Here is a 22,797-nt window from a genome sequence, read left to right as displayed (position 1 = left end):
AATTGCAGAATAACCCAGGGTTAAAAGAAATGCATGCAGTGAAGTCTTCAAGAAGAAAAAATTTGAAGCTCTGGAAAACTAGCCTCTTAGGAATCTCAGTAGATAGACAGAAAACAAGATAAGCATTGTTTATTCATGAAACACATGCAAGGTACTCCTTTCTCTTCAAGGTGAGAATGGAGAAGGAGCTTCTTTAGTACCAGGCATTCAGGGACAAGAGGGGAACTTGAATGAGAAGAAAATAATCTATTGCAGATGCTAGATGTGACTCCAGCCCCAAAAGAGAGGAAGGATGCCAGGAGCTGCCTGAGTGAAAGGTGGCCTGGTGTCCAAGAGATGGGGGACAAATAGATCTCAAAGGAAAATCCTTTGAGAGTCAGGAGGCAAGAAGAACAAATGTGGGACCCCGGAACACCTGGTGCTCCTTCTTTGTCACTGGGACCACTTTGTTTCTAACTAGAAACACAGGTAAGATGCAGCTAAATGATTAAAGGGGGGAAAAAAAGCAAGCTGCAGAAAGAACCTATTGATCTATATACCCAAATGTATACACTGACAGATGCATTTATTTAGAACTGTAAGGATACATATTTACTTTTACCAAGGCTACTGGGTGAAGATAAGGGGAACACCTTTTACCTTTTACCTTGCTAGAGAAAAAGTCATTTACTTATGAAATACTAATAAAACAATACACACAAACAAAACAGAAGAAAAGAAAGAAAATACTCAAGCAAATCACAAAAGAAGGCACTAATATGCTTGCTCTGGAGAAGAGAGAACGGCTTTTCATTTAATTAAAATGTAAAATACTTTCTTTTTTTTACTGCCTGGAGGCTAGGAATATTCTGCTGACTCGGTAGTGAATAATCAGCTTTGACCTAAATCATAAAATAACGCAAAGGCAGCTGCAGTTGCATAAGCATGATCCAATCTGCAGTTCCTTCTCTCTCGTTTCTCTCCTCCCCACCCCTTCCAGACTGTGCGAGCGAGCCAGTTACAGCAGGTTCTTTCTGCTTCTCTACCCCATCTGATTCCTCCCACCATCATTCTTCATCTGATCTATTCCAAAACGGCCCCATGGAACCAGACTTGACCTCATCGTCTCCCTCCCACAATGAATCCCAGCCAGGGGCTTTGCCACACTGGTTCTCCCTGCCGGCTCCTGCCCTCCAGCTCCCTCAATTCAGACGCTACCTCTACACAGAGGCTGGCCTTTGCCTCGAAACTCTCATTTCCACAGTGGATCCAGCCTGTCACAGCATGCCAAAATGACAGAGCAGAAAGCAGAGCTTCTTATATTAATACATTCAGACCATCCCCAAGCTCTCTACCACTTCTCTTAGGAATATGGCTGGAATGGACCACTCTCAGTTCTACTGCCAAAGAACACTGGGCCTATTCTACATGGCTGGCTTGATTGGCACCAGCTAAGAGGATGTGTGAGGCTGGATGATGGTGGGAAGGGTGCTAGAATAAAAGGTATCAGTATTTAATGAGAGATAGCATCCACCAAGCCTTCCTGACAGCCTGGTTCCTATTTTACTGAATATTTTAAAAGATGATTTGAGGGGCCTGTAGAAGTGGGCTCAAAAAAAAAGTATTCAACGAACCAGAAAACAGAACCTTTGAACACAGATTCAAAGTACCTGGGAGTGTCTGGTGAGGAAGTGTGGGTTTGTGGCTACGTACATATGTGTGCACCCCTCTGGGGAGAGGAGTTGGGGGCTCTATGTGGCCTTCACATCTGGGAAGAAAAGGATAGTGCACAGGGTGAGGTGAGGAGCTTGTTTCTATTTCCCCCAAGGAAATAAGGAAGAATAAGCTTGGGTTTAAGAAGATTTTCCTGCTTATGAAGGCAGAAAAGTACTTGAACACATATCTCAAGGATGTTGAAAAATTCCTATCTCTGGAGGGCAAGACTGACTACTGCTAAGTTGGTCATAATTTCTTCGCGGTTCTTCTTAGGAGGCAGAGGACAGGCTACAAAAGCTTTATTGAACCTTTAATGTCAGGAATCGGGAGAGGGGAGGATCTTATTTTTTGTTAGAATTTCTAAATTCCTTCTGGCTTGGTGCTAGCAGTGTCCAGGTGAGGTGTGGTCTGCCAAAGAGACCATGTACAACCTGTCTTTCTGGAGCTGGGCTAGAAGCAAGTGATCCTTATTTCCTGGGAGGGTTTGCACCTCTCTGGCCTGAGGGGATATCAAGGAGGCTACACTACTCCAGAGGGTTTTTGTCCAAGAAGTCACCTACCCTTGGTGGGTTTGGGAAAGGAAGCCATGGGGTCCACCTTCCCAGGGAACTACCCCCTCAGACCTCTTTTCTGTTGTAAGGGATGGACTGAAGACTCGGGACTCTCAATTTCTAGTTGGAGGGTAAGGGTGGCTTCTTGTCTGAGACACTTTAGCAGAATCAGCAGGAAAAAGGAAGCCACATCAGTGTGCATGAGATGTTGAAATAGCAGTGTCCAGAACTCATGTGGTCCCCTTCTAACCGCTATTAGCCTGTCTGATGGCAGAAACGGCAACTCTTCCTGTGTTCCCATGCCCTCTTTCTCCTTCTCCTTCCCCCATCTCTAGATCCAATTAGTAAGCAAGGAGCAAGTGACTACCTTCAATGACTAATGGCTGGGCTACAAGGCGCCCAATGCAGTGCTAAAAACATTTGTTGTCTTTTGCAGTCCTTGCAACCATAATCTCATGTGCTGGCAGGATTCCAATATCCATCTTACGATGGGGTGGGGCGGGTTACTTTGCCAAGCACTCATAGTAATTAGGAAGTGGTGTGGTGATGCATCCTCTGGCAGCCTGATTCTGGAGCCCACATTCCTCTCCAGATCTGTGAACTGCCCTGACCAAGCACAAGGCATATGCTCCAAACAAGTGTCTCGGCTCCAGTGGCTTGGATGGTGGGGGTCTATCCTAGGGCATCACTGCCGAAGAGGGCACACTTGCCAAGGAGATCACCCCTCGAGCCCTATCTGGCTGCCCTGTGAGAAGCCTTGGGATAGGCAAGTGACCCTTCCCTCCCCATCCCACCAGCATGATAGAAAGAAAGTGTCAAGACCTAGGAAAGGGTGTGGCCAGGATGTTCACTACCCCCAGCTAAGTGTATGTGTGTCAGAAGGTGTGAGTAAGCAGGAACTGAGCTAACTCTAGAAATGGAGGCTCTGAAAGATCCAAATATTTACTTTAGAAATTAGTTTTTGGTTGAAAGATATAAAATACCCCAATCCATTGGGATCCCTGTTATCAGAGACTAAGTGTTGAGACTTCTAGAAATACAGGTTGCGGAACTTCTCTCTAAAGCCTCTCTAATCTATTCCAGCTCACAGAGATCCTTCTCCCTTCTTTGAATTTTTACTGCAATTGAATCCTAACCACAGAATCCACCTTATGGCTTTTCTCTTCAGTTACACAACTTATGTCTTTAAATTTTCCTTCCAAAGGGTATTAATATGTGAGCTGGAAGATGGAAGTAGAGGTGGACGAGGCCAGGAAAACCTTCTTACGAGCAGCGGGAGCCTCCAGTGCAGTGTATTTGCTTGGAAGAGAAGGAATCAGGAGACCGAGACTCTGCTCCGGGCCTGCCACCTTGGGTGAGTCACTACCTGGCTCCATTGTCTTACTGACACCAGGAAAAGGATAATACTGCCCAGCTTAGCTCCTGGATTTGTCATTTGCACACATCAGATCATATAAGTGAAAGTGCTTTGTATGCTGTGAAGAACCCTGCCAATGAAAATTACCGGGCCTCTGAGCAGCTACATAAGTTTCTTCTTTTTTTTAATACCAGATAATCTTCTGCAGAATCCATTCATCCAAAGCAACACATGTAGGAAATAGAAAAGTAATGGGGGGAAAATAAGAGAGAGAAGGAAAGAAAGAGGGAGAAGAGGAGAAGCAGAGACACGGAGACCACCAGGAAGGCTAAAAGAGGCCGCCCTGCAAGCAAGGCCCAGATGGCACTTACGTAGGCAGATGGCAGCCAGGAGTCGGAGGCCAGATTCCGGGGGGAAGCAGGTGGGGAAGAGCGGCTGTAGAACGTAGTTGGAGAAGGTGAGAGCGATGACAGCCTGGTTGGTGGGGTAGATCACCAGAACAGCAATCCATAGCCTCAGGAACCTGAAGGGGGAACAGGATGGAACTTGACCCAAGACAGCAATGGAGACAGAGCCTTGCCCCCACCAAAGGCATGGCAGGGATTCAGAAGTCATCAGGGGAAGCCTGGGCAAGTCACTGGGCAGGATCAGGAGAGGCAGGTGGGCTAAAGAGATGAGTTTTCTTTTGGTTTTCGAGAAGCTGAGGAGCCCAGTTCCTCCTCAAACGAGACACTTAGCAATGGTAATAAAATGGTTTAACGATGAAGAGCTGTTTCAACTAGTTCTAACACACGTCTAGGTGTTCTTTTTTTCACTCTCCCCTCTCCTTTAATCATCTCTTCTCTACCACTCCGGCCTCCAGCATCCAGTGGTGAAAAATAAAATTTGCAACTCCAGAATTTTGACAGCCAGGACATGCTGGGAGTGTGGCCACTTAAGTAACTGCCAGGGGAAGCACTGAGCGGGCGTTGTGGGGGCAGTGCCCTCCACACTCATGGACCCCTTGGTGATGGTTGAGCTCTTCAGCAGTAGGGCTACAGGAGCCAAGAAATTCAAGATCAAGGCCTGGCTCTAGAAGGAGGCCATTATTCTTGGTAATGTGAAAAGACGCTACTTCGTCTCTTAGGTTGTCACTCTGATTTGTCAAGAAAAAGGGGCTTCGTTTTGTGATATGCTCTCCCTAAGAGTCTTTGGTCAAAGTTGTCACATAGTTCTATTTGCTCTTACTCATAGGATCTTGCCCTGTAAGATCAATAGAAATTAAAACTACAACTTGGTTTCTCTGCCACTCTCAGGAGCATCGGAGGGGACACAAGTCGATATTAGCAACCATGACACAGAGGCAAAAAGGGCATCCCATTCTCTAGCTCTTCTTGGTATATTGGAAAGCCCCTGGCCTTGGCTTCCTAGACCACTCGGGCCTTCGCAGAGCCTCTTACCCGGCCAGTCCTCCAAATATGTCCTTGACGTAGGAGTAGTCACCTCCAGATTTGGGGATGGTGACCCCGAGCTCAGCATAGCACAGGGCTCCCACAGCTGTGATGAGACCCGTCACAATCCAGACAATAAGAGCGAGGCCCACGGATCCGGCGTTCTCCAGCACGCCCTTTGGTGAGACGAAGATTCCAGAGCCGATGATGTTCCCTGCACGAGGCAGCAAAGATACAGGGGAGATAGTGGCATCAGCATAGTTGGCAGTACCCGCATTTTCAGGGGCAGTCTCATCTTCAATCTGATTTTAAAATACCTTTGGGTTGCATGAATCACCTTCAGGCAGGTGTATCTAGCAATAATTCCCCTTAGAAGGAAGGAGGAGCATACCACAGGCCCATAGAGATCAGAGATATGGACAGGTACTCTACGTGTCTCCTTTAATACTCAGGATAAACCAGTGGAGTCAGATATCATCTCTCCCATTTTACAGAGAGAAAACTGAGTCTCAGACATATCAAGTGCCTTGCCCAAGTCCACACAGTAACAAGTGCTGGTGCAAGTCTTGAAACTCAGGACCCTCTGACTGGGCTGCACATGGTCTACCCAAGGTGACAAGGGTCTTAAGGCTGGCTTAAAATGGTAGGGCTGAAAAACTGGACTGTTCTTAGAGACCTGCTGCCAGTTAGAAAGCTTCCAAAGTGAGCCGAAGGGACAGACTGTGGTCATACCCCATGACCGAGGTTTTTGAGACCCATGAGTGTAGACAGCACTCCTGGAGGCTGGCCTCCACCCCAGATGCGACAGCCCTACCCTTGGTGAGAATTATGAAATAACCCCTTAAAAACAGTCCTAGTCATTTGGAAGTGGTTTATGGGAGTGCAATCTTACAAAGCCTCGGTACTGTATTCCTCCAAAGGTTGTTCCCTTGCACTGTTTCATGTGACCCTCACAACAATCTTATGAAATTCAAGAAGAGGAGAAAGGGCAGGTATTTCTCTATTTTACAAACTAAGAACCTAAGACATAGAGGGGTTAAGTGGCTTATTCCAAATTCCACAACTACTAATGGGTAAAATTGGATCTAAAAGTCAGTCTCCTGATACTTAATCCAGAGCTCTTGCCACTAATCCCACTTCTGCTTCTGTATGCAAGAGGCTGGGTTTCTCCTGAGAGGTGAGGCCGGCAGCGAGGACTGAATGGTTGGCTACTGGGGTGTGTGTATTGGACAGGGGAGGAGTAGGTGTGTGGGGGCAGCTCCTGACATGCTTCTTCCCAAGCTTTACGTCCTTCTTATGCTTCAAGACGGTGATCAGGGTCCAGTGGACAGGTGCTTTGAAAGCTCTTCCAGCCCCACCGAGTTGCACCACTAAAGGCCCAAAGCGGGGGAGCAGAAGTCAGATGGATCGGGGTAGAAATGCAGCTCTAGATGGAGTCTTATGAGGTCAATTGGATTTGACAGTGTTCTGAGAACATCTCAGACTCCCACCATATCTCTTTAGTGGTTTGGAACTAGTGCTGGACTGAACGAGATAGAGTATAGGATTTTATGCTCAGCTTTCAAAAACAGACTTTTAGATCTCAGCCATAACTCAACCTCAATCCAGTCCTGAAAGTCACCAAACCAAAATTCAATTTTTAATCCCAGGCCAAGCATTCAGTTGTTTCAGTCAAAGAGGAAGAGAAGAGAATATTTATATTCCAAAAGCAATAAAGTTCTATTCCTTTGGGATGCATAATAAGCTGCTTCTTTTCAAACTGAAAAATTGTAGTATGAGATGAGTAACGGGAGAGAAAAGGGATCTAGACAGTCCCCATGTGTGCTTTGCATGAATGTTGGGTTGGTAGAGACTCAAAGGTACTACTATCCCGGGACTTAAGACAGGATCACTCTGTGAAGCGACCCTTCAACTGCCAAATTAAAGGAGCTGCTGGGAGCTGAGAACCAGCACTGAAAGATGGTAGTAAATTCCTTGCCTAACAGGTATTTATCAGAAGAGTGACCTGTAGGGCATTTCAAAGCCAGCAGAGAAGAGAGCAATATAGCTAGGGTTATAAAACTAGCTCAAGGAGTTAGAAAAGCAATCAGTACAGGAGAAAAACAAAGTTTGACTTTGGTCTTTAAGGTAGTGAAACAGAGGGGTTGGAGAATAGCTAGGTGTTTCTCAGAGCCAGGAATGGCTGTGGCAATGGGGATAGTGGGGATCGATGTTATTGAAAAGATTCCATCTTCTCAAGAATGAAGAGTGTTAACGTTCCACTAAGGGTTTTTGGACAACGAATTTTGCAATGGGAATCAGTAATCACTTCTGTTCTCTGCCTTACACTCTAACATTTCCAGAGTGTGTGCTCCCTCCCTCATTCCAGGTGGAGGAAGTCGAGGAAGGTGGGATGTGCCACATCCACAGCCCATAGTGGGGTCTGACCACTTCCTGCCTCCACTTACAGTATTCTTAGATAGTATGTCCTTCCATGGAGCTGCTGGAGTGATGGTGAGAGTCGCAACAGGTTGGCATGAAGACAAGAATCTTCATTTTTATAAAAATTATTGAGTTCTCCTCTCCTCCCAATATTAATTTTGACCAAATTAAAATTACAAAGATAAAAGCTAAAAAAATTGAATTACATTAGGGAACAAGGAGAGGAATGCCTCTCTGTGATTCTAGGCAGCCGCTACCTAGAAAACCAGAATCAGGTAACATTTGCTTTGCTCCACCTTAGCGGCCTTTGGAGCTTCTGTAGGGGCAGGAATGTCACTCACAGCAGAGCTGTGTTCTGGAGCCAAAAGAACATTCACGTTTATCCTAAAGTAATGCCTGCTATATACAATCTTTCGTGTGATTGTTTGATTAATATTTATCTCCCCCACTAGTCTTTAAGTTCCATGAGAATAGAAACTGTATTGCTTCCCCTCACCTGTGAAGGTGAGGTATCTGAATGAAAGATATCTGACATCAATTTAGAACTTATCTCCATATAGCAGTTTAATATACCTGTTTCTTTGGAACCTTCAAATCCTGTGAAATATGTCAAGTGTATAGTGTAAGCAAATGAGTAAAGCAATCCAGTTATTTCACTGTCACGGAGACTAGACTGGCTATTATTACCATCCTCAATTTATAGGGAAAGAAAGTATGGCAACTATATTCCTATTTTCCAAATGGAGACAATTAGGGAGGTATTATTATTCCCATTTTGCAGATGAAGAAGCTGAGACCCAGAGAGGTAGTTATTTATCTAAATCATAGGGTGAGTTAGTAGAAATTGGCTTAAAACCTAAATCTTTTGCCACAGAATCAAGCTTTTACCTGAAAGTAATCAGTTTTACATGCTCCACTCTAGAAATACTGACAGTGGTTCACAGAAGATGCTTACCAAAGAACTGGAACACAGATCTGATTCCTTCCTTTTATTGCAATACCACCTCCAATGGTGATTTACAAAACATTCATGTCCATTACCTCACTTGATTTTCATAACTAGTTTCTTAGGTGCATAGGTCAGGTACTATCATTCTTGTTTACTTTTGTGGGAAGATTGAGGTTCAGAGAAGTGTGGAGACTTGATCTAAGTCATATACTGCATAGTTAGCAAAGCCTGGACAAGAGACGAAGGCCTTGGACTCTTGACCTAGAATTTCCTCTACTACCCTACGTTGCCTCTCCTCTAGAAATTGCATAACATACTTTAGCTACAGGGCTTTTAAATGTGGACACTGTCCAAATGAGACTTTTCTGGAGTGTCTTTGAAAAAAGAGAACTGGGAAAGGGCTTCCTCCTTGACTCTGAACCTTTCTTGATGAAAGATTGGAAGAAAGTTGATTATGGTGGGATTTTTTTCTTTATTGTTTGACTCTTAGACTCTTGTCCAAAAAACAATTCGGGAGTGAGATGCCCACCCATCTGGTAGGGCCAAGGTATTGGCGGTCAGGGTTTCAACCTTCCCTTTCACCCACCCCAATTAATAAAATAAGCATCTTATCACACAGATCTTCTTTAGTGAAAAATGGGTCTTTGGATGCCTGGATTATGAGGCCAAGCTTGGCTTGTTCTGTCAAAGTAAAGCCAAGCAAACCACTCCAGGAGCCAAGTTGTATCAGTGGACAAGTCTTCACTAGAAAAACTGCTGGAATTGAGAAAATCTACATTTGCCATGAGTAATCATTAATTTCTCCACCAGTGAGCCAATACTCATGTACCCCTATTAAAGGCTTTACTCACATCCAGGCATGTCCACACTGGAATGCTGCAGCCATCAAAGAATTTCCTAGGGCATGGAATGACAGACTTCCAATGCCCAACAGACCCTCAGATCCAAAAGGCTTTGGTCTTCCTTACTAACCCATGCTAGCCTTGGAATCTAGTCTGAGCGTCTCCTGAGGCTTAGAGGATCTGTTTATTTCCATGATATCCAGAGAAAGCTGACGTGAACCTTCTTTGTACTTCTCCCATAAAATGGCTGGGAGGATCTCAGGATTTTCAGGACTCAGGGAACAGCGTGGAAGCCGGGTCTAGTAGGTTGAGGCCAGGATTTGATCCTCAAGGCAGGCCTGGAAGCTCATCATGCCTCTCACTCTGTATACACTTCCTCATTAAGACTGTCCAAATAGCTACCTTGGGGTGAGAGCCAATCGAGACTCCAACACATGCACTGTGGAGTTGCTGTCTCCTGCAGAGCACAGCCATGGAAAGAGCTGCAGGACTCTGCTGTCTTGGATTCTTTACTAAAAAGTGAAAAAGACACTAGACTTAAGAGTCAGATGAGCCGCCATTGAGTCCTTGCTTTGCCACTCACGTGTGACCTGAATTTTTCTGAGGTTCCCTTCCTTCATCCTCCAAATGGGAATTATTGTTCTTTCCCTGCCTACCTCAGGGGGTTGCTGCGGGAATCAAAGAAGATCACATATGTGTGGAAGCACTTTATATTCTGTGAAATGCTGGCAAATGTAAGGAATTGCTAGGATTTATAGCAGTAGGAATAGAGATCATCCCTAGATGAATCCAAGGCTTGGCTCCAAAATAGCACTGTAGAGCCAGGACCATGAAGTATTCGCTGAGTCATTTCTCTGTTTGTCTCGGTATAATTTTTAGATGCTGTAGGTGGGCAGCCAACAGGTAATTGCATCTCAAAGACTATTTATTCAGCACGCAGTCTACATGCTTGCTTTGAAAGGTAATTGGGAAGCACTTGTTCACACATGGACTTTTAATGAAATAGTGGTAGTCAACCAACTACCACCCACCAGCCACTGAAAGACAGGTATCCAGGCCTGAGGGGCTAAGAATGCTGAGCCCTCAAATATGCCCATTAAAGGTTCACATCTGACCTCTAGCATCTCCCTGTCTGGCTGGGGAATCAAGCACCAGCAGTGAGAGGCTTTGTCTACCTCAGTGGTTCTCATCCAGGGGCAATTTTGCACCATTGTCCCACCCCCGGGGGACAGTTAGAAAAGTCTGGAGAACTTTTGTTTGCCGCTGCTAGAATCTAGTGGATAGAGGCCAGGGATGCTGCTAAATGTCCTACAACGAACAGGACAGCTCCCCATGACAGAGAGGTATCTGGCCAAAAGGTAATAGTGCCAAGGTTGAGAAACCTTGATCTACTTTCAATCCTCAATGTCATCATCTGGATAATCCCCATTTATATCCTCATTATATGTGGGATATAAATTTGGATTTTGATGATTTGGGTGTTTGCTTGTTTGTTTTAAGGAAAGCGCAAAAATTGATTGGTCATGAGAACAACTCATTTTTAAGCTAAAAAAATATTATAGTAAAAAAACATAATATTAAATTTACCATCTTAACAATTTTAAAGTTACAGTTAAGTAGTATTAATATATTCAATTCACATTGTTGGAAAACAGATACCCAGTGGATGATTTATTTTTGACTGACTGTTATTAGCCAACAAATACTTTCTAAGCACTTATGCATGCCAGGCTGAATACATGGGGATGAAAAAATGAGTAAGACTCAGTCCTTGCCCTCAAGGAATTACGTGGAGCAGTGGAGACATATACAAGGACACGAGCTGACAACACCCGGTAGAGCAGAAGTTGCATGAGTTCTTTTGCAAGATATGACAAGAAATCATAGTAGAGATGGAAAAGATGACTGGCGTGGGCTGTTTAGAAAAATCTTCCTGAAGGGGGGAAGCACAAGACCAAGGGTGATGAGTAAGAGGACTCAAATCAACAGCAGGTTGACTTGGGCTGAATTGGCCAGCTCCCGTTACTGGATCACTCCAACTGAAATTTCTGAACCAGAATTAGTACAGTGTGTGTGTTTGCGTTGGGGTAAGAAGGGAAATGGGGGTGGTGGAAGATGAGCTTAAGAAGAAAAAAAACTAATATTTATTCAACACACATTGCAGGACACTGGCTTTATTTTAATATTCCACAAGAAACTTTCATTTTAAGCCATCAACAAGGTAAAGAGACAACCATCCGAAAGAGAAAATATATTTGCAAGCAACGCCTCCAATAAGGGCCTAATATCCAAAATATACAAAGAAATCACAACTCAATAACAACAAAAAAACAAACAATCCAATTAAAAAAAAATGAGCAGAGGACCTGAATAGACACTTCTCCTAAGAAGACATACAAATGGCCAACAGACATGAAAAGATGCTCAACATTGCTAGCTATTAGGGAAATGCAAATCAAAACCACACCTGTTAGAATACCTGTTATCGACAGGACAAGTAATAACAAGTTTTGGAGAGGATGCGGAGAAAAAGGAACCCTTATACACTATTGGTGGGACTGCAAATTGGTACAGTCACTATGGAAAACAGTATGGAGGATCCTCAAAAAACTAAATTGATCTACCATATGATTCAGCAATCCTTCTACTGGGTATTTACCCCAAAGACTTGAAAACCCATATCCGAAATTATATTTGCACACTGATGTTCTTTATAGCAGCATTATTCACGGTGGCTAGGACATGGAATCAACCAAAGTGTCCTACAATAGATGATTAGATAAAGAAGCTGTGGTACATATATACAATGGAATATTACTCAGCCATAAGAAGAGATGAAATACTGCCATTTGCGACAACACAAATGGATGGACCTTGAGGTAATTATGCTAAGCGAAATAAGCCAGACAGAAAAAGTTGAAAACCACATGATATCACTTATATCTGGGATATAAACCTAAAAGCAACAAACAAACAGGACAAATAAACAGAGACTCATTGATATGGACAATAGACTAGTGGTTACCAGAGGGAAGGGCAGGGAGGTAGATGGAGTAAAAGAGGTCAAATATGTGGTGACAGAAAGAAATCTAACTATGGGTGGTGAACACAATGCAATGTATATATGCCTTACTGTTACACTGTGCACCTGAAACTTATTAGATTTTTGTTAACTAATGTCACCATTATAAAAAAAGAAAAGAATCCAAGTCAAATTGAAAAAACAACTTAAATTTAAAAAAAAGAAACTTTCATTTTACAAGTAAGTAAACTGATAATTAACTTGTTCCAGGCTACAACCTCGTAAATAGGGAAGCAGTTTGCAAACACAATACTATCTCCAAAGTCCTTCTTTCACTGCAATATGATCGATGGCTCCTCTCTTTCTGCATACACTGATGCAAATCATGGAAAAAGTCATTATATGCTTTCTACTTCTAGCATCAGGGCCCACTTAACAAATGCCTCCTTATCCCTCAGGCAACCTGACTGGTCTGTATCAGCTGCTTACTAAACACCCTAAGCAGAACTGTACTCTAAAGAAGCAGCTAAAGCATTTACGCATTTAATAGATGTACAAAAAGCACATTTAAAATCTATATATAGATGAGAGAAGTACAGTAAGAATTCTGCAGCAATGGTTCTCTCTCTGGGTAATCCACCGTCACAGCATGCAGCTCAGTGTGAGGTTGCCCTGAACATCTTAAGGCGGTTCTGAAACCCCCTCCAGGGAAGTCACTGCTAAACTCAGTATATTTAAAGCAGGGAGAAAGTCAATGGGAAGACTGAAGGATGAGATGTAATCGAAAAAGCTTTTTGACTCAAACTTTATTCCTTCTATAGATAAAACAGTTTAAAATAGACTTGAGGGATAATTTTGCTTTTTTAAAAATAAAATTCACCATTGCTCAGCACAGGGCCTACCTAGCAAATAATGTGCTCAAAGAGTATTTGTTTAATGTAGAAATATGGGGGCTTCCTCTGTAGGCACGTTGTGGGAGGGGAAAAAGGGCATGGTCTTTCTTGCCCTATAAGCTCATCTGGGAGTTAAAAATTGTAGTGGAACAGTTTCTAGTCCCCTGGGTTCCTGAATGGTTGTTGTTTTCTATACCTCAGAATATATTCTTGGGATTATTCGCTCGTGCCTGCTTTTTTAACAGCCCCCACCCCCACCCCAAAGCAATAGAAACAAAACAAGGGCAACAACAGAAATTCCTGAGGCATTTCTTTGCAGGCAGCCACGCTGCTGGATTAACCTTCAGAGGAAAGCAAAAAACTTTGGTAGCCGGGCAACTTGAGAAGCCCAACCAGTCTGTCTTATACCTCCATGAGCTTCAAGAAGCTGATTTAATTCAGAAAAGTTATATACTATATGGTGCCGGCCTCTCCGAGAAGGATATCTGATCTGGATACAGGGTGGTTTTTTTTGCTGTTTTTCTAAATAAAATGGGCTGTTTGGTTCCGTTTCTTGGACATAATTGTTTCCCTAATCCTACATGTCTCCTACTAGTCACTCATTCTGCATAACTCTGTTCTTTGAGAGAACATACTGTAGCCCCAGTAGCAGGCTCAACCAGATTGCTCCCTGAGCTCCCTGGTTCCTGGTGTGGGAAACATGCAACAGTATCTCTGGTTCCAGCCTCTCTGAGCTCCATGCTGTGGAGCATTTTGATTAAGCGCAGTGGCTTAAGAGTTCAATGACCTGAGTGGGAATCCTGGCTCTGCCATTGCCCAGTTACTTATTCATTCAAACTCTTCCTTTTTACAACAGTACTTATTTCATGGGATTAGATGAGAATGTTCATAAAGCACCGATCAGGTACTACGTATCTGGTGTGTAGCAGTGCTCAGTAAATGGTAGCTACTTATTATCATTATGCTGCTGGGTATAGCTTTTCTCTATTCACCAAAGATGTGTTTGTTTTGACAAGCGTCCTAGTTGGCTTCTATCTCAGAATTTTCTTAAAGAACAATGAGAGTTTTAAACATATTTTCATCCTGAATGAACCAAATCCTAACCTCTCCATGTATTAAAAAAAATAATAATAACTGAAGTATAAACTCAAGAAGCAATTTTCATACTCCATCCCTCTGGTTAGTATCCAATAGACATTTGAGGGATTAGAAAGCTAATACATCATGTTAGAGACTAAAATGTAAAATCTTCTAAAGTGGTATAGAACTCATGAATCTGAAAATTTATTGAACTTGAAAATTTTCCAAATCAGCCCAGGGCTATCTCAGTATGGTTATAACTATAACCACACTTCCTTGCTAACAAATAGCCTTAAAAAATTTTTTCATCCATGAGCTTTCCAGATTCCATGGCCCACTCCCCACCACACAATATACACCAGCCTCCCTCCCTCTTCTCTTGGTTACCAATTAGAAATGGGGAATAGCTAAGAGCTCTGGCCATGGACTAATCAGTTTGGCCATCTCACTAATCAGTTGTGTGACCCTAGCAAATAACCTACCAGCTCTATGATGTTTAAAATAGAGATAGTTATAATATCTACTTCCATAGGATTGTGGTCAGGATTAAATAAGGTAATATATGGAGTTTATATATAGCACAGGAACTGGCAGAGCTCAATAAATACTTAAATACTGTTTTTTAGTTGTGAGATAGTAGTCTACTAGCACGCTGCAGCAAATAGATCAAGTTCCCTCATAAACACACACTGTGCAAAAAACAAAATGGTCTGACATATTATGAATATTTTTCTTTAGGCTCTGCAGCAGGCCTGATGCCTTCAGACCTAAATTCTGAGTATGTACCTAAATACATAAATGGTATAAAGTAACCTAAACAGCCAAGAACTGGGTCCCTCTTCCATGGGTGGGAAGACCCCTGGTCCACAGAGGAAAGATATACATGTGAGAGAGCTAATGGGAGCATAATCTGTACTGGCCAGATCCTGTAGCAGCTGAGCTGACACATCTCAGGCTCCCCACCCCCAAGTCTTCCTTCAACTGCACTAGAAACATCACTTTCTTCTACCCCCAGCTGACTGCCCAACTCCCCTTGAAACTAGGACACGTCATCAATGGGAATACTACACTAACTGCTTCGTCTATAAAAATGAATAAAGACCTCTGTCTGAGGTCTAAAGGAAAACACCCTTTTCAAGACGTAAAAATAGAAATAGCAGAGAATAATACTTAAAAGCTCGAGTCAGGATTCAGACAACCTAAGGTTTGAATCCTGGCTTCAATACTTTTCAGCTGTGTGACCTTCACCATGTTACTTATCTCTCTGAGCGTCTATTTCCTTATCGGGAGAAAGGGTTAATAAGTGTCACACAGGGTTATTATGAGAGATAAATAAGATAATGTATGTTAGGTAACTGGATGAGTGTCTGGCAAGTAAGTGTTTCCTAATGATAACTATTAACAGGAGCATTGATATCATTAACATATGAACTTTGCTACTCCTTTACACTGTCTTTAGATTTGGGGAAGACTCCATATTCATGTAGAAATCTAAGTTCATCTGTTGCCAACAGGTTTTCTTAGCCAAGTACACGGAGAGAAATAGCCTATTTAGATTGGAGCAAAGGTAATGATAAAAAATAAAAATAGAAAAACCTCATTGTCCAGGTTAATGATATTATTCCTAGCTTAAAGATTTTCAAGCCAGGTTCCCAAGAGCCCTTCAGATAAATACTTCTTATTACTACTGTCTTCAGACTTTTGTCCAAGAGTCAATAAATTCAACAATCATTTGAGTAATTGTTTCATGTCAGGTAGTGTGCTAAGCACTAAGGACTCAGAGCTGTACAAGACACATTTTTTTTTTTTCCTCAAGGAAATAACAGTTTAGTCATTGTACTTTTACTCACAAAATCCCCCCAGATCATCTTCTCTACTGCATCTTTCTCCACATCCTTTGAGATGCTTCCTAATGTAGTTTTGGGTGAGAATCTCTTTGTGCTTCCTACCATTCACTTAACTTTGCCCTCCTTCACCTCTTACACAAATCAACCATATCATTCATTTTCAGTGTTCCCTGTTTAATCATCTTCCCAATCAGATTATTTAGTAACTCTAGGGCATGAGTCTTCCCTTAGTCAATTTTATATTTCTGTAGCACCTGCCATTCTGTTATTTCTACTTTAGATCATCAATGATGAGCTGTGAATGAAATTTTATGAGCCTCTATGAAATATAGTTTCACTTATCCCTCTAAGTTAATTGGGTATGAGATAGATAGACTTGGGGCAATTGCTACTTTCTCATACTGTATCTCTTGATTCACTTAGGAAATTTCTTTTCTCTTTTTGCCTTCTAATTCTCTTTCTTCTACAGTGTTGACACTGAACACAAGAACACTGAATTCTGCACAGAAAATGCTATTTCTGTTTTTGCACTTGGTCTTGAAAAAACTTGAGTCACTATCATCCACTCAGAAACCCTCTAGAAAAGGACAGGGCGGCTGCTCAGAACATTTACAATTCAATAGCCATGCAGGAGGGGAAGAAGAAAGGATTTTGCCCCCATGTCATCCTAAAGGGGAAATTAGCCTCTCATCCTAACTTAAATGAAGATAGAATAGTGCTTAGTAACTCTATAAGGATTCTCATGAACTCTACAAGGATTCTCTCATTTTGGAAAAAAAATTCTGATTTCTCTGAAATCACATATTTGGGATCTCTTTTCACCATAGAACACAAGAGTTATTCTTGTTATTGTAATGCCAGCGGGAGCACTGGGTCTATTCTCACATTGAAGTGCCATCCAGGAGGTCGTGGACGAGTCAGCAGTAACATACACTCAACTTGTACTTTTTGTATCTGAACACTCCCATTTCTTCACAGTCTTAGAAAAATATTAAAAGGAAGAGATAAAACAACCTCAGAAAATAGGAAAACATCCTCTACCCTTGAAAACCTGCACATATATAGGGGTGGGCAAGCAAAGCTGAGGCAGGAAGAAGGAAGCTGTGCTTGTGTTCATGTGGGTGTGCACGTCTGTGTATGAATCAGAACCTTTCCAAAGAGAGGAAAATGCTTATTCCTATCAGTCGAACTGGTGAAAGAGGTAATGGGCTCTGGGCTATTTATAGACCTTAAATTGGCATGTGCTATACATATTGAGTACTTTGCTGATCTCATTTTTTAGAGCAGCTGAGAAGGAGAGGAGGCAAAGAAAAGGTAATGAGAAATTTAGATCATGACTATAATTTTTAAAAATAACAGTACCTTTCTTATAACTGTCGATGCCCAGAAAACCACCTTGAGTCAGAGCATTAGATAAAGTAGGATTCTATTTTAAAAACAGAGTGGTGATAGCATAACCACTGAAGTCTGGGTATAGAGGCAAAGGGATTATTTGAATACTGTACTGATTTTATTTGATTTCAAGGGTGTTCTCCAGTGTCACTATTGCGCAATTGCCAAAAATGTCTCTGTGCTACCACATGGACCATGGGGTCATCCAGAGAAACTGGTTCTTGGACACCAAGACACAATAAGCCTTCAAAGAGAACACTGAGGAGACAACACAGAAGCATATCCAGCCTGACTGTGCTGCACCCGGTTCCATGGTGGAAGGTAAAGCCCTCTGCCAAAGACAGCAGGAGAAACTCTCACCATCTGGAGTGAGGACAGCAAATGTGCCATTGCCTACCCATCTCCAGGGCCTCTCTAGAAAAAGGAGGATGTGTTCTCTGGAGATGGAGCCATATTTGGGACCCCTTTCTGCGTGGAGTATACAGTTAGGGGTTTGGAGTGGCCTGCACTGCCACTCTCAGGGCCACCCAGGCTCCCCAGCTTCAAAGCCTCCCAGCTGAGAAACATTTTACCCATCTTTTCCTCCTTGACTCCACATTCTAGTTACTCCCAGTTCCCTCTGAGAGCCTCACAGGGTCCTCCGTGGATGTTAAGAGACAGGCGGACTTCACTAGGCAACTAGAGAAACTGCAAACTATACATTTACAGCAAGACACAAATCTGTCTCTTCTTTTCTTCCATAATTTACTTCCTCATCTGTGAAATGGGAATGAGCCCTGTCACATATACTTCACAAAAGTGCTGCATAAGATGGAAAAGCTATACAAAAGCAAGATATTATTATGGCCCTTATAGCGATTTTTATTATTACTCACCCCTAAGCTCATAGTTTCATATAACATAAAACAACAAAATATCTACTAAATATATCTCAAAAGCCAGTCCAGAACCTGCTGAGGAGATGGCTGCATAAAAGCTTGTTAAATCTTCAGGTTCCCTAGCCCTACCTCAAGCCTACTGAATCAGAACCTTCAAGGTGGGGAGCCCGGACTCCTGCATTTTTTTCAACAAGCTCCCAAACACTGCTGCCCATCAGCCAGGTGTGTGATCCCTATTTGCTCCATTTTATGAACACTGGACAGAACTGTTCAGCCTGATCTGAAGCAAGAGATATATGACATACACCATTTCCCATACCTCTCAAACTTGACCAGCAAGAGGTAAGTTACAGTACAGGTGACTGACAATTCTTTTCTAAGGGAGTAGGGAGCAAAAATAGAACTTTAGGGAGTTAAGGTTCCACAGGAGGACCACCAAATGGGGAGAGGAGTGGTCGGTGGGAAGAGAAATCGGACTCACCTACAATGATACCGCAGGCACTGACCAATCCAATTTCTTTCTTCAGGGCTACTCCGCCCCCTCCGGACCCAGTATCGTGGCTGGTCTCGGACTGGCTCCCACCTGGGTGGTTCTTTTCAGGATTATTTCGGTGCCTGGCTCCTTTTTCCATCTTTCTCAGTAGGATTTCAACCTCTGAAAGGTATCTCTTTCTAAATGTGTATGAGTGTAAATATGTTTACAGAGAGAGCCTTTGAAATTAAAATGTCCTTTTCTGTAATAAAGAGCACTCCTTCCCCCTCAAAAAGGACACAAGCAGGTGAAAGAGAAAACTGAAAATATTTCTAATCTGTACTGACACTTTCTTGTCATTCGTACTTACAAACAAGGAAAGTGTTCAAAGGGAGGGAAAAAAAGAGACAGATATTTAAATACAAAAATAAAATTGTATCAGCTACTCTGGCTGGAATTCTCCGGGAAGGGATGTAGATCTTCCGAAAATAGGATAGTTCTGCAATGTGTATTTGGCAGTGGCTTATTTCAGACGTTTCGAAAAGAAATAGTCTGGATTTCCCTCAGCTCTCCCCTAAGAAAACAGATTTTTTACCTCCCCTTAGTCTTTTCTTTTATGGGGATAGAAGTACTTTTCATTAACTGAAGGGAAAAAAAGCAATCCTCTGGTACTTTCTTCCCTTGCAGAAAAACAACCATGGACTCGACCGGTTTGCTCTGGATCTCGTTTCCACCTGCTGTGGGTTTCTTTTCGCCTCCCGGTCTTTTGCCTTCCGATTTTTTCCAAATGTCCTCTTCTGGCTCCCTTGTCTTCTTGTCCTTGTTTTCTCCCTTCCGATCTCTGTGCTCACGACACAGATTGCCCCATCGCTCTTGGTGGCAGGAGAGTGGCTCTGACACACACAAATGTGCTTCCCTTTTTGCGTGTGCTTTTATGTGCTGAGATAGCTCCGCCCTCACTCCGCGCATTCCTCTCCATCCTCACTTGGTCTCCTCCTTCCTCTTCAGTTTAAATGTTAGCACCCAACCCCCAAAGATCACCGAGAAGATGGGTTAAAATATTTTTCATTATAATCGTCTCTTCTTCTCCATCTCCTTGTAAGACGTGAAAGTAAAATGCCTGTCAACTGTTCTGGGAGAGTTCATTCGCTAGTATAGCGTTACAAGTCATACAGCATTTGTGAGCTTTATAAATAAGAGACTGGTTGCGCTGACTCTTTCATGCCGTCAGAAAGACACTGGTGACTATGCTAAAATATTTATGTCTGGATCATTTGAGGATACTGGAGAGATGGTTGTAGGGACATTATCTTCAAGTTTCTGAAAGGGGGAGGAGGTCCACTGGTGGGGGAGAGAAATGGAAAGAATTAAAAATAATGGAAAAGAGGTTCATTTAGTATAATAGTGAGCTATAAAGAGTATAGCGGAAACAAAATCACCAGGGAAAGGTTGTAGCCTCATTGTTCACAGCTCTTATTTAGTGTTAGCCGAGACAAGGGAAAAAAAAAAAGACTCCCACTCTAGTCTCAGGAAAGAATGACAAAAAATTGGTAGAATGGGGCCTTTCACAGCTTCTAATATTTTAAATTGTTTGAAAGGCACACAGGGAGGGGGTGGGGAGCAGCACTTCTCTGATCATGAAGCAGATTGTTGATGTTCAGATATGACCAACTTATGACCATATCGATATTGTGTCTTGGCTTCCCTGGAGAATTTCACCCAGAAACTGCTGCCCTAAGCATGAGAGCAATGATGTCTATTTATAATTGCAAAGTATTTTGAAACCACAGCAAGAAGCAATATAGCAGACAATACTATAAATCTAAAATAAAAGTATTTTGAATTTGTATTAAATATGTTATGCAAAAGTAAATTATTTTAAAGCAGTTCTAAAAAATAAAGTTCCCCAAGCTGACCACTAAGTAAAGAAATTTGACCTCGCTTTTTTGGAAAATGTTCCAAAAGATTTTGAATTTTAAGGAAAATAATACTTAATCCCTCAAAATGAGGATGGCTGAACTATTGTACCAAAGGCTTTTCCCTCATTTTTACCCAAAATGGGGAAAGTCCAATTGTCAGTCTTTTCCACTTTGCTCCTTGATCACTCAGCAAGTGTTAAGAGATTTCAAAGATTAAGAGTTTAACCCCTTCTCCTTCTCTGTCAGTTCAAGATACTGAAAATTGAAAGCCTTGGCAAAAACAAAAGAGAGAGAGAGAGAGAGAGAGAGAGAGAAAAGGACAGGGCAAGGAATATACAGCACAAAACTCCATGGGAGAGGATGAGTCATGGGATGAAAATATTTGAATTGCCCCTGGCTTTTCCTGACAAGATTAGAAACCACTGAGGGAAAAATTGATGGATTCATGTTTAAATAATCTGATTTGAAGACTTCTGTTCAAATTTCAACATCAAGATATAAAGCAAATAATCTTTTTGAGTTTGAAACATAAGTTCTTTCAGTAATGTTTGTATTTCTAAATTTAAATTATGTAGAATAAATACAAGATAAAAGGTGAATGTGATGAATTTGAGGTTTTTGCCCAAATCAATGCAAACTGACTACAATGTGGTAAACTTTAGCCATCTCAATCTATGAACTAAGAAGTTAAACCAGGGGTTGAGGTGGGATTATGGGATCAAATACATTCTTGGGATGTAGTGATACTAAGCACGCCAAATTGGAAAGGAAGGGTTGCTGAAAATTAATATTTCTATTGCTTTAGCACTTGTACCATTAATAACTGTCTATTAATGAATGGTACAATGTAAAAGCTAGGAAAGGACTCTCTCCTCCTTTAACAGGACTATTTATTCATATTATATGGCTCTCTTCAGGTTGTGATCTTTTTTGTGAAATAAACCCTAGGCATGTCAAAATTCCACATGACAAACATCTAACATATGAAAAAAAAAGTCTTGCTGTCACATGTTGAGAAAAATCCATAGAAATAATTAACTGAAGTTTCTTAAATTTTGAGCACTGAAGTTGCTTTTACTCATTAACTCTATTCTACATTTGCCTTTATATCTTTTATTCTATTTTCTACATTTAAATAGTGCTTTACTGTCTACAAACTATTTTATGCATAACATCTCAATTTTTTTTTCCTCCTTGTTAAATACTTAGGGTAGACAAATCAGTTATTTTTTTTCCTATTGTAAAGATTATAAAGCTGAGGCTCAGACAAGTGTCTTCTTACCTGAGGTCAAAGACAAGACACTTGACCTATTCATGGACAAGTGGGATATCAATGGTTTACATTGAGAGCCTTTCCCAGGACACAAAGCTACTTGCTGATGCCTCAACTTCCTTTGCCTGAAGGAAACAGAAGACCCTTTAATAAGACCACGTCCACCTCTTCTCGAGTTGCTGTTATAACTGTGCCTTTTAGACACCCACCTTGAAGCCAACACTTAACATCTGTTCAGTGAGACTCATAGGACTTAATCCGCCCTCCTCACCTCCCTAACATTTCTCACCCCTTGACATGGTTCTCGATTTGGTTATTTTCCAAATACTTTAGTACAACTCTTTCCAATATGTGGGTGACTCTTTCCTGTTGTTTTGCATGTTTAAGATGGGGGAAAAAATTATTCTTTTAACCATGGAAAGGGTAAAAGGGTCATTTTCTTATGAATATGGATTTAGGAAAAGAATGGCTGTGTGAGGCTGACACCTACTGCACAGAGAAGGATATGGCATGAGGACATGCTACTTACATAATAGTTAAAAACAATCATGTTCCAATATAGTCCTTTTATGAAAAAACAGGTAAAAAAGTATCCATTAATGCAAAGAAATAGAACACAAAGCTCATTCACTCTATTTTTTATTTTTTTCTCCTTGGACCCAATAGATAAGCACTCTATTCTTGCTCTTTGTAAAAGAGCTGTGAAGTCCAAGGTCACTAATAGAGGACCCAAATCTCTTCCTAGAGGAAATTCATAGTCTATCCTCCCACTTTAC

The 22,797-nt window shown here is 41.9% G+C and overlaps 1 protein-coding gene across 1 annotated transcript in view; it reads right to left on the bottom strand.

Annotated features, from left to right (window-relative positions):
• SLC7A8 (solute carrier family 7 member 8) overlaps positions 1 to 19,753 on the bottom strand; it is a 47,656-nt gene extending 27,903 nt beyond the window's left edge. The window contains exons 1-3 of the mRNA XM_039851523.1: positions 18,839 to 19,753; positions 5,043 to 5,247; positions 3,975 to 4,126 (exon numbers count right to left, since the gene is read on the bottom strand). Coding sequence (XP_039707457.1) covers positions 3,975 to 4,126; positions 5,043 to 5,247; positions 18,839 to 18,989 — 508 coding nt within the window. The 5' untranslated portion in view covers positions 18,990 to 19,753. The remainder of the gene's footprint in view (positions 1 to 3,974; positions 4,127 to 5,042; positions 5,248 to 18,838) is intronic.
• Between the last annotated feature and the right edge of the window lie 3,044 nt (positions 19,754 to 22,797).

This window comes from Pteropus medius, unplaced genomic scaffold, assembly GCF_902729225.1.
Source record: "Pteropus medius unplaced genomic scaffold, Ma_sr-lr_union100, whole genome shotgun sequence".
NCBI lineage: Eukaryota > Metazoa > Chordata > Mammalia > Chiroptera > Pteropodidae > Pteropus > Pteropus medius.
This window is presented reverse-complemented; position numbering and strand designations above follow the sequence as displayed.